Source organism: Dipodomys spectabilis, unplaced genomic scaffold (genome assembly GCF_019054845.1).
Source record: "Dipodomys spectabilis isolate Male_0828 unplaced genomic scaffold, ASM1905484v1 ptg000157l, whole genome shotgun sequence".
NCBI lineage: Eukaryota > Metazoa > Chordata > Mammalia > Rodentia > Heteromyidae > Dipodomys > Dipodomys spectabilis.
Window position 1 is genome coordinate 22840917 of NW_024870834.1, and position 12245 is coordinate 22853161.

Below are 12245 nucleotides of genomic sequence, written 5' to 3' on the forward strand. Positions count from 1 at the left end.
AAATTCGGTTGTCTTTTTATATTACTGACTTTTTTTGCCAGTCCTGGGGCTTGAACTCAGGGCCTGGGTACTGTCCCTGAGCTTCTTTTGCTCAAGGCTAACACTCTACCACTTGAGCCACAACACAACTTCCAACCTTTTCTGTTTATGTGGTACTGAGGAATCAAATCCAGGGCCTCATGCATGCTAGGCAAGCACTCTACCACTAAGTTACCTTCTCAGCTGTGATTTTTTTTGTCATTCTTGGGGCTTGGACTCAGGGACTATGTACTATCCTTGAACTTTTTTGCTCAAGGCTTTACTAGTTGAGTTACATCTCCACTTCTGGCTTTTTGGTTGTTTAATGGAGATGAGTTTCACAGACTTTGCTGCCTAGGCTAGCTTTGATCCTCAGATCTCAGTCTCCTGAGTAGCTAGGATTACAAGCATAAGCCACCCATGCCTGGCTTATTACTCAGTTTTAATAGATATTTTAGTGCTAGTTACAAGTTCCTTGTCAGGAACACAACTGGGGACTTTCCCCCATTCGGTGGGTTGTTCTTTCTTGAAAGTATCCACAGAAGCTCAATTTCAATATAATAGATACAAAATGGTTTGCCCTTAGTTTTTCTTTTGTTTAGGCTTTGGTATCATATCTATGAGCCATAATCTCATTCTAACCATGAAGAATTTTACAATTTTAGTTCTTACATTTTATGCCTTTAATGTATTTGAGTGTGTTTTATACAGAGGATGAAGCAGAGGTTCAAACTTCTTGTTTGGTGGCTTGCTACCCAGCTGACACAGTACCCTCTTATGGAAAAGACTCTTTTCTCCTTCATTGAATTGTTTTGATTCTTTTGTAGGAAATCAATTTACTGTAAATGCAAGGACTTATTTTTGGATTCAAGTGTCTATTCTGCTGACCTATGGCTTATCTTTATGCTGGTATACCATCTGCATGCTTGTAGCTCCCTTCTATGTGGCCATGGGGTTTTTGTTACATTTCCTACATAGCATTGACACTGCCTATTTAGTTTTCTGCCTAGTTAGACTGTAAGCCTCTCGGACAGTGGCTATCTGATTAACCACTGAAGTGACTGCAGAGGGAGTAAATAAGCCAGGACAATATTCTTTCTTTAGAACACAATTTCTACTGGGTGCCTATGTGTTTCAATTCAGTGAAAAGAAATACTAAGCGCTGGTAGGAAACTGGCCCGAGTTCAGGTTCAGCCTTTGCTACTTTGTACAAGCTACACAACTTTGAGCAAGTCATTAACTGCTGGATTTGATCCTTCATTTGTAAGACAAGAGGAGAACTATTGAGCTTTAAACTCACTTTCAGCCATAGTAGTCTGTGAGACTTTAAAAACAGGGCAAGGCTAGGTTTCAAATGTGGGCTTCCTTCCAGTCAAGCAATTCACCAGCAGCTTTTTCAGGGGCCTCCACCTTCTCTCCCTCCTCCATGTCTTAGCAAATATTAATAGCCCAAGGCCTTGCTGAGTGTGGTTTTTAATAGAATCTAATTTCAGTCCATTTAGAGTGAGACTTTTCATGCTGACTTGGTAATTTGAACTCTGCCATGCCTGATGGGCTGTGTGCATTTCCCCCTGTCTCTGCTGCTCACCCCAGGCTGGTGCGGGCACTGGAAATGGGAAGTGGGGCATCTTAATCCAAGCAGCTGTCCATCAGCTATTCGACCTCACCCTCATTCCCACCATTCTTGGTTTTCCCGATGAGGCCATCAAGAGCAATGGAAGGAGAGTGGGCATTGACCACTTTAGTTCCTGACAATGCCTTCTCCTTACAGCGCAGAGGCTGCTGCCTGCTAGGGTGGACTGTTAGGAAGCAAAGCATGTTGCTTTTTTTTTTTTTTGATATGACTAGAAAACGATTCTGGAATCCATCAGAATTATTCTCACAGACTACTGTAGAGCCTTTGCTTTGCCTGAGGACCAGAGAGATATCTAAGGGCTTGTAGGAAGGCCTCTTTCTTCTGGAGTATGGAGTGTAGAAAGAGGGAGGCAAGCAGGTAGCAAGCACATCATAAATGAGGAAACTGAGGCTGAGGAGGGAGGGGGAAGGAGGTGAAATATCCTATGGCTACTCTGTAGTGGGAACTGAGCTAGGAGAGGATTATTTCTTCCCCCTCTCAACTCTCTTTTAAGGTCTATCACATCTCCATGTGTAGTTTAGGAAAACTAGGTCAAAAAGGTTAAACAGACTGGGCATTGGTGGCTCATGCCTATAATCCAAGCTATGCAGGAGGCTGAGATTTAAGAGTTGTGGTTTGAAGCCAGCCCAAGCAGGAAAGTCCATGAAACTCTTATTTCTATATAGTTTTTTTTTTTTTTTTTCGGTCATGGGGCTTGAACTCTGGGCCTGGGCGTTGTCCCTCAGCTCTTCAACTCAAGGCGAGCGCTCTACCACTTGAGCTACAGCGCCACTTCCTGAAACTCTTATTTCTACTAAAGCTATCAAAAAAATTCAAAAGTAGAGTTGTAACTAAAGTAGTAGAGGGCTAGTCTTGAGCACAAAAACTCAGGGGCAGTGTCTAGATCCAGAGATAAAAAAAAAAAAAAATTAAGCAGCTTCCCCAGGGGCACACAGCTAGGAACAGCTAGTCTCCTAGCTGTGTTTAAGCTGGTATCTAAGCTGGTATTCATCTAGCTACCCCAAAAGGTAACATGATTTGAAATGGTGGAGCAAAGCACTTGGAAGTGAGTCTGCTAGTCTCTGAGGTGGTGCCCCAGAACATGTCTGGATGTCAAAAACTCTTTCTAATGTTCTAAACACTGTAGTGCCTCTAGCATGCTGTGAGTTGATTCACCACGTCTGAGGTGGTGCCTTGGATTGTCAGTTTTTAAAGAGCTCATCCAGTGGTCATGTTTTAGAAGGCACAGGCCTAGAGCACATGCCTCCTCTCCTGACGTAAGTCTCCCAGGACATCTTCATTTCTCAGAAGCACAGATCTAGTCCATTATTCATCCAGTTTAGGCTCAACACTCAACAGCTTTTGAGCACCCATAATGCACAGGCATTGTGCTAGACCATTGGGCTGCAATCTCTTGAGGAATACCCAGGCAGCGGGAGGGATGAATGTAAGTAGAAAATTATAATTAGTTGTAGCAGACACTGGACAGAGGTAGGATTGGGTTCCTTTGGGAGAATAGGCCATGACTTTGAAGCCGTGATCCTAAGCCAAGACTTAATTAAGGCAAAGAGAAGGTGGAAGGATGTGAAATAGACATTTAGGCAGAAGGAGCAGCATGCAAAGTTCCACAGCCCCAGCACAACGGCTCCAGTCTGTGCCACAGTAGAATGCCTTGGAAAAGAGGGTAAGAAAAGTCAGAGGGAGAAAATGCACGAAAGACGTGGTGTTCTGTGTTATATACGCATTTTGGCCTTTATCCTAAATGTGATATTTAGCTACAAAACTTTTAAAGCTGTGAAACTCATGATAAAATTACATTTTAGAAGAGCCGCTCTGACAGAAACAAGATAATAAACTGTAGGCAGGAAAAGCTGGCAATAGAGGAACAAATGAATTGTGGTATTCAGAATTTATGCGTGTCAAAAAGCACCATGAACAAAATTGGAAAGCAAAGCACTTGGAAAGCATATTGGCAGCATTTCTTCACAAAAATAATATTCTTGAAATTACAAATTGATAATAAAAACATACCAATATCAAATAAATAGAAATTTCACAAAGAATGAAGTATAGATGGTCAATAAGCATATGAGAACGTTATTCACTAATAGCCAAAGAAAGGTAAAATGACAGGTTAAAATAACATTGACGTACAATTATTTTGCCTATCAAACTGGACAAGATTTGTTAAGTGACAACTTTTAGTAATAGGGCCCTAGGAATAGGATACTCTGGAGACTACCAATAAGACCATGTTTGGTACAAACTCTTGGGGATTGGGGAAGGGGTGTCAGCTGTCAACATATATCAAAATCCTTAAAAAATAGCTGAACAATTTCCTGCTAGGATTATATCCTCAGGAAATGGTTGTTTAGGTGCAAAAGTCAGTGGCAAGAAAGTGTGCTACATCATTACCTATCATAGTGACTGGGAACCAATGAAATTAACGTTTGGGGACTCACTACAAAATGAGGGACTACCATAGTGAAGGTGCTTTTGGTAAAGTTTGAAAGACATGCAGAAAGCATTCTTCATATATTCAATGAAGTAAACGGAAGAGCAAAGACATGTCTGCTATGCTACTTTTTTGTGTGATCAAAGAACATGTATATGTGCATATATATACATATATATGGTTTTGAAAATGTTTATCTGTGAAATTGGAGAGGAATTATATGTTGGCAGAGAGTGGAGAAGAGTTAATTCTGAGCTTTTTGTACTTTTGAATAGTTAATCTATTTACATATTTATATTCTAATATATAAATGCATGTTTTGAAAAGTAAAGTTATTGAAGAGGATGTGCAGTATGATGCAGTTTTCCATTAGAAACAAAGCAAATCTGCTGTATGCTGGTGGCTCACGCCTGTAATCCTAGCTACTCAGGAGGCTGAGATCTGAGGATCATGGTTCAAAGCCAGCCAGGCAGAAAAGACCATGACTTTTATCTCTAATTAATCATTGAAAAGTTGTAAGTGGATGTGTGGCTTAAATGATAGAGCACCAGCCTTGAGCAAAAAAGCCAGGTGAGAGCATGATGCTCTAAGTTCAAACCCCAGTATCAGCACGCGCGTGTGCACACACACACACACACAAACACACACACACACACACACACACACACACGAAAATCTATGCATGAATATATACATAATATATTCAAAAAAAGAACTAAGATATATCCAAAAGATAAAACTCTGTTGTCTTGGGTGGCAGGATGATGCGTTGAATTTTTGTCTCCCACTCCAAGTGTCTACATGTGAGGTTTTCATAATTAAACAAAATGTATGGTTTCCCCTTCTGTTCCCCTCCACAAAAAGAGCCTATCACAAAAATCCAGGCAGAAAATGACTATGCAGGTCAGATCCATGACTAGTGCTCTGTTTACATAGTTCAACAGTGACATCCACAAAGTGTGTAATTAAATTTCAGTCCCTTTTTTTAGGAGGGGTGAGGGAAGGAAGTAAAAAATTTGGAAAAGTAAACAGAGCTAGTTTTGCTCAACAGCTCTCTAAAGTATCTGTTGGACAAATGCTCATTAAAGTTGAAATCTGCCACCCTAAACATTAGTTGACATCTCAGATAGCTTCTTTGGGGAGGAGGATCATTGAAATTTGGGTCACAGTGAACGAAGTTCCCATAAGTATGTATATCTAAGTCAATGGACAAGCTAATGGTCTATACGCTTGTTCCAAGAGGTTGTCTTCACCTACTTCTGAGGTCCCCTTGGGATGGTGCCAGTCTTATTCCCATCTGTCCAGCTCCACTCCAACTCAGTCAATCAAACAAGACTTTTCTCTTGCTTCCATGTTGGAAATACTCACACAGAGTCCATCATGATGCATGAAAATCAAAGGAAGACCCTGCCAGTTTGATCTAGTTCTGCAGGCCACCTCTGACCTCATTTTTATCCTTCAATTCCTAACAGTTTGTCAACTTGCATACTTTCTGATCTGGAGGCTTAGGAATGGGGTAGTTTTGCAAACAGTCCTATATAGGCCTATGGCAGGAGTGAGAATAGGAACAGGGAATTGGTCAGCTGGAATGGCTTTTTCCTTTTGCTCTTCTTCAGAAGCGAGTCATTTGTGGACCCCTGGGTAGTTCTAGCACCTTCTTGAGGTTCCCATTTAGAGTGTTTGGAGAGCTATGTAACTATAACCTGTGCTGCTGGTTTGTGGGCCCCTCCGCTATTACTGGATCTTGTAATGGCAGAGCCTCTACTTAAACAAATAACACATAATTAACTCTGGATCTCCTTTTGGCCCATACCTGTAATTGCGGTCCTTTCCCACTGCTGGGGCAGGGTGGAATACCAGGTAGGTTGTTCAGCTATGTTCGGACCCAATCAGCAAGTATAACAGATAATATGCTGAAATAATTCCAGGTGTCAGCTGTTTCCTCCTGGATGGTCACTGCTCTAGCCAGTAGGATTCTGATCTCTGGTCTTTTTCTGCCTTGGGTAAATATAAGAGGAGGCCCATGTGTCACCACTGTGAACATTTCTCAACTTAGTGCAGTGTCGTGCTCTCAAACAGCTGTGACTTCCCAATGTAATATATATATGTTATATATGCATGTGTGATTACATATATGTATATATATACACATATGGAGAGAGAGAGAGAGCATGCACTAAGGATAGCACAGTTACTAACTAGAGCTCCAGAGTTAGATCTGGTTCAAGTTCTAGCTATGTCCTTTAAGGCCATGCAACCTCAGGATTGTTCATTTTCTGGTTTTCCATGTTCTTATCTACGACATAGGAAAAGTATCTCACAGAGTAGTCATCATATGAAAGAAACGAGAGTTTCCATGTAAAGATCTGAAGATAGTGCATTTAATAAATCCTAACTATTAACATTATTGCATCTGCTTATATCTTAGTTTTATACAATATTGTGTCACTAACCACACGAAAAATACATGAAAGTGCTTTGAAAATGTTTAAGCATCATATAAATTAGCAAGGTCATTGGTAATAATCCATAAGCATGTCTCAACTTCTCCATCTCCTCAAAGATTGGGACTGTATCATGTGTCCCACAGCATATTGCACTACAATGGGTGAGCAGTAAGCCCTCAGTGAATGTTTCTTGTTTGACTGAAGCAACACAGCATAGCATGAGGAAGGCTAGATATCAGGAGACTAGGCTGGGATAAAATTAGTTTAAGGCAGGAAAGTCAGTCTGCAGTCATAATAGATTCATTCAACACATTTTTGTTGAATACGTTCTACGGGCTAGACATTAAGTTCAGATAGTTTCATCCTAAAGAAGCTATACAAGTTTCCACACAGCCAAGCCCTAGGGCCAGTCTCCACAATCTCAGCCCCGCTCTTTAGAGTACAAAGGCTGCAGCTGACATGGTGTACAGAGCTGGACAAATGGCGAATGGCTTTGGGAAAAGCCCTGTTCTGCCTGGCTACAAGCAGCTCCGACTGAGGTTTGGGAGTGGACTGCTTCCAACAGAAATGACAGCAACTGCTGCGTGTGGATTTGTTTTTATGTATACTGAATGTTCCACAGTCCCGTCACTAGCCTTCGGCCTCATCTCCCTATCCCATCCCCTACACAGCCTGCCCTGCCCCTACCCTTGGCCCAGCTGCCTGCTGGCTGGAGGCGGGGAATGGTATGTGTGGTCACCAGAGGGCCCTCAGAGTGGGCCTCGATGGCATGTGAATCCTGGCAGAGACTCAGATCCCTGAGAGGGAGAGAAGAAAGCACAAGCCAAGCCAAGGGAGGGAGGGGGCGGCAGGGACTAAGGTGACTGGGGAGAGTGGGGGACTCCAGTGTACAAGTTCACAGTCTCTATGTTGGCTTCATCCATGCTTCAGGTTGTTTGTCTCATCCCTGGATTTGTTCCAGTTGCCTCAAGATGCTCTGGCGTATCAGGAAGGTGTAGAAGGATCCAGTCCGTGGGCATCATGTGTGCTGCCTGTCAGAAGCACTGGTCCAAGTCCAGGCCCCATTTCCATCCCCAGACTGTGAGACTCCTCCCCAGCCGTCCCAACGGAAGCAAGGCCTGCCTCAGGCACTGACCTACAACAGAAGAAGATGGCTCCATGTCTGAGCAGCCACCATCTTCCAGTTGAGCTGCTCACCTTCTTTTCGCACTGGGAGTAGACACAGTGTTGGGGAGCAACAGGAGGAGGAAGAAGGTGCCTGAAGAAGTGGGAAGAAAGGGACAGAACCCAGGGTGAGGCTCTCCACCACGGGGGCCTGGAGTCCCCGGTCAGGCATGGGCGCGGCTCCGGAGAGGGCTCCTGGTTACATGGCTTCTTTCTCCCTTTGGGAGCATCTGCTGAGCTTCATCTCGGTCAGCTGGATGTACCGAATCACATTGGTGTCTACGAGGAGAGAAACAGCACCAGAGGTCTGCACAAGATTCGGCAAAAGCTGGGTCTGCAGCTCAGGTGTAGGCCCAGCTCTGCCTCACGCATGCTCAGCCTGAGGCCCTTCTGTCTTACCATGGTGGTGGTGGAGGCTCAGAGGGGCGCCAGACTGGTCTCTTCCTTTACTCCATCCCCTTAGCAAATGTGGACAGGTCACCATGGCCCAGGGAGCAGACAGGAAGGAGAGGAGAGAATTTCTCCCCCTATTTCTATTTCTATGCAACAGTAATCTTAGTGGGCGCCCCCAATCAGCCTAGCTAACTGAAGATTCAAATTGGAGATGGTCCTCAGACAAATGACCAACTTCTCTACGTTTCACGTCTTGGCTGAAAGAAATGATTTTTATTCTATTTATTTATTCATTCACTCATTTGTTTATTTCTCTTTGTTCTGATGTTCAGGCATTCGATCTTGCTAGGCAGGCACTCTACCACTCAAGCCATGCACCTAGCCCCTTTTGCCCAGGTTATTTTTGAGATAGGCTGGTCTGGACCACAATTCTCCTATTTATGCTTTCTAGTATATCTGGAATGATAGGTATGCAACCACCACACCCAGCTTTTTCTGTTGAGATAGGGTCTTGTAAATTGTTTTTTGCCTAAGCTGCTCTGGAACTGTGCAGTCCTGTGTCAGCCCGTGTGTAACTAGGGGAAACAGGTGCATGCCACTGTGTCTGGCTGTTGCTGTTGCGATGGGGGGGGGGGGGGCAGGACGGAGGGAGGGGGCAGGTTGCATGAAGTTTAGTCATAGCCTGTGCTCAAACCATGATCCTTCCAACCTCACTTCCTGAGAAGCTAGGATAATAGGTGTAAGCTACCAGTGCCGGGCCAAACTTCATTTCTGAGTACCAGTTTTGTACCAGGTTTGAGATGGGGACTCACTTTGTTGCCTAAGCTAGCCTTGAACTCCTATACTCAAGCGATCTTCCCACCCCAGCCTCTTGAGTAGCTGGGACTACAGGTATGTGAAACCATACCCGGCTGTGGTATTTTTAGCCTTCATGATCCCATCTAATTCTCATTACAGTTGTGTGAAGTGTACATCCTCAGGATCACTGTGACAAAAGGGAAAGCTAGGACTTGGAGACATTAAATAAAATACCCAAGCAGATACATAGTAACTGGTGTGTCTGACTCCAAAGCCTCCTTTTCCATTGGCCACATAAAATTGCAGTGAGGACCAGTGAGGTAAATCTAAAATTACTTAATATAATGATCAATAAATATTAGTTAAATCTCACTTGGTTTAGCCTGAGGAGTTTCAAATGACTTTGCTTCATGGTCTTATTTTTGTCTTCAGAAATAGGGTCAGACAACGAACTCCACAGTGAGGGCATTCAGCAACCCCTCCCCCATCCCAGTCCTCAAATTAGTGAAGAAGGCAGGACATGGAACAGCTCCTGAGCTCTGCAGTCTGGAGCAGAAGACTTATATGGTTACCTGGGATGTTTGCTCCCATGTGTAGAAATGAACATTGCCTCATGCTCAAAAGTCCATGCAGAAGTGCACTGGCACATGTAAGTGCTCAAGAAAATTCTGTTGCATGAAACCAGTTCACTCTTAGTCCTCAAGTTGCTTACAGTAAAGCTGTCAGAACACGATTTGTATATAGTAGATAAAAATAAAAAGTGTTTTAAAAAGACAAAAAGAACATATATTCAGACATTTGCAGGTGGAAGATGGACTGCAAAAAACCCCAAATAGACAAAAAAAAACCCAAGCCCCAAAAAACAAAAACACCCCCACACACAAATCAGCCACATGAAAAAAATAACAAGTCAAAGTATTACCTCTCCCTGTCCACTCTGCTTTATTCACTGTATAGCATTTACCATGACTAAATCATAGGCCAGCTATTTTCCCATTTGTACTATCCATCCTCCTCCAGTAAAATGTAAGTTCTTTAAACATATTAACCTCCCTCTCTCTCTGTCTCTCACAATAGGAGGGACCTTACTATGTTGCCAAAGCTGGTGTCAAGTGGTCCTCCTGTCTCAGGTCCTGAGTGCTTGGACATTGTCTCTGAACCTCATGCAGCAACTTTCTTCTGTTTACTACTAGGTACTCAGCACTTATAATAGTTCCTGGCCCATTGTACTCCCCGTGGAATGAGTGGAGGAATGACTGGGTGAGCTAATGAACATGATCTAAAGGGATGGTGCAGATAACTCAAGCTCTGAAGATGGTATCTGACTGGAGAAGTGAGAGCAAACTTTGGGAAAGGTGCAGGGCTTAACATCACCACTCTCGGTCTGTACTGTCTCCAAACAGATGTGAGCCTCCCATGGGTGGGTATGATGTCTTTTTATCCACATGTGTGCTGCTGTTCAGCAGACTATGGCTGATGCTAAGAATGCAATATATATATTTATATATATACTGTTACATATAATATGTATTATATAATATAAATCATATAGTCATATATAATATGTATTTACTTATTGAAAGTAAAGGGGGCTGAACTTTAAGTTGGAAAGAGAAGATTCTGTGTACTTGAAGAGAAGAGACACCCATAATTCCTGGAACCCAGACTCTTGTAAATGAATGGAATATATATATATACATACACACACACTCTCCTCATTCCAGGTCCTACACCTGACCCCTCATTGGTCCTCTCTGTTCTCACCTGGCCCTGCCAGCCACGGGAAGATGTCCAATGCAATAAAGTGGCTCAGGAGCTGTCAGAGGGGTCTGACCTAAGAAAGCAGAGATAGTCACTTTACCTGTGGGTTGTCGAGTCCTGGCTTCTTTCAAGTAGTAGAGCGCTTTGTCATAGTCCCCAAGGTGGTAGAAAGCCACCCCAGACCGGTAAAGGGCCTTGAAGTTCTCCCCTTCCTTCTTCAGAACCTTGAGGCAGTACTCCTTGACTCGCTCATAGTTTACCAGCTCCGCCTGGAGCAGGCAGGCTGTGGAGGCAGAATAACAGGAAAAGGCTATCAGTGCCACTGTGGAAGGCTCTGAACATCTTTCTTTTGTACTTTCTTTCCAGAGGAAGTTCAGCAGTGTTGGGCCTCTCTATTGCCATTTCTACCATGGGATTTGGCATCTAATAATCCTAGGCTACAGGACCAGATTCATCGCTAACAAGCCAGGTGACTTAAGTGAGTTACTTAGCCTTGTGCTATGGACTAAATTATGTCTCCCATGAAAGGTATGTTGGAATGTTGAGAAGGTGGCCTTACTTGGTAGGATAGCGTAAGGTACTGTCGATAGGTTGGGATCTTTAGATGTGATCAGACTAAAGGGTCCTTGGGGTAGGCCCTAATCCAATAGGATTAGTGTCCTTGTAAAAGGGGAAATAGAGACCCAGAGAGGAAAGGCAATATGAAGAGACATAGATAGATGACTCCCACCTACTACAATTGTAGCCAAGGAATGGCTGAGGCTCCCAGAAGCTGGGAGAAAGGCACAGAACAGATTCTCCCTCATAGGCCTAAGAAGGAACCAATCCATGAATACCTGATCTTGGACTTCTAGTCTCCAGAACTCTGAAATAGCTTAAAGCTATTTGGCTTATGGGACTTTGTTACTTCAGTCCAGGAATTTACCATAGGCTGTCGTCGTTGTCATCATCATCATCATCATCATCATCATCATCATCATCATCACAACTAGTATGTGTTTGAATGCTTATTTTGTGCCAGATGCCTGACTCATCATTTTACATGTATTACCTGATGTCATCCTGTACTATATTATAATGCGGGTATGATTATTACTACTAGCCTTTTCCTAGTAAGGAAACTGAGGTTCAGAGAGATTTAGAAACTTCTGTAAGGATATATAATTTGCAAAAAGGCAAGGATGAGATTTCAACCAAATCTCTAGCTCCAGAGCCTCTTTCCTTTCTTTTGGAAGTGTTATTCATGATGAGAGGGGATACGTAAACCAACCATAGAGAGCATGCTTAACACAGGGCTAGTCACTAATAAGCATTCAAGTAATGTAAGTTTAACATTACTATCATTCTTTTCAGCCTTGTACCAATGATCTCAGCCTCTGATGTCCTTGGAGGGAAAGCTGTGACTGTCTCTTTTATACTTGCTTGTCTCTGAGGTTCTTGAGAACAGGGACATTCTGATAGACTTTAACCACCAGCTCACACAGGGCACAGCTCCGGACATAAGATGCATGGGGGTCCCAAGAGGAAGCTAAAACTAACAGATGCCCCTGGGAACTCCCCTCCAACATCCCATAAAACAGCCCTGTTTGAGTAA

At 43.2% G+C, this 12245-nt stretch overlaps 1 protein-coding gene across 1 annotated transcript in view; it reads right to left on the bottom strand.

Moving 5' to 3' along the window:
• Window positions 1–6400: 6400 nt before the first annotated feature.
• The window catches only part of Ttc9 (tetratricopeptide repeat domain 9), a 38510-nt gene continuing 32665 nt past the window's right edge, over window positions 6401–12245 (bottom strand). Inside the window, exons 2-3 of the mRNA XM_042692665.1 lie at window positions 10752–10934; window positions 6401–7978 (exon numbers count right to left, since the gene is read on the bottom strand). Coding sequence (XP_042548599.1) covers window positions 7899–7978; window positions 10752–10934 — 263 coding nt within the window. The 3' untranslated portion in view covers window positions 6401–7898. The remainder of the gene's footprint in view (window positions 7979–10751; window positions 10935–12245) is intronic.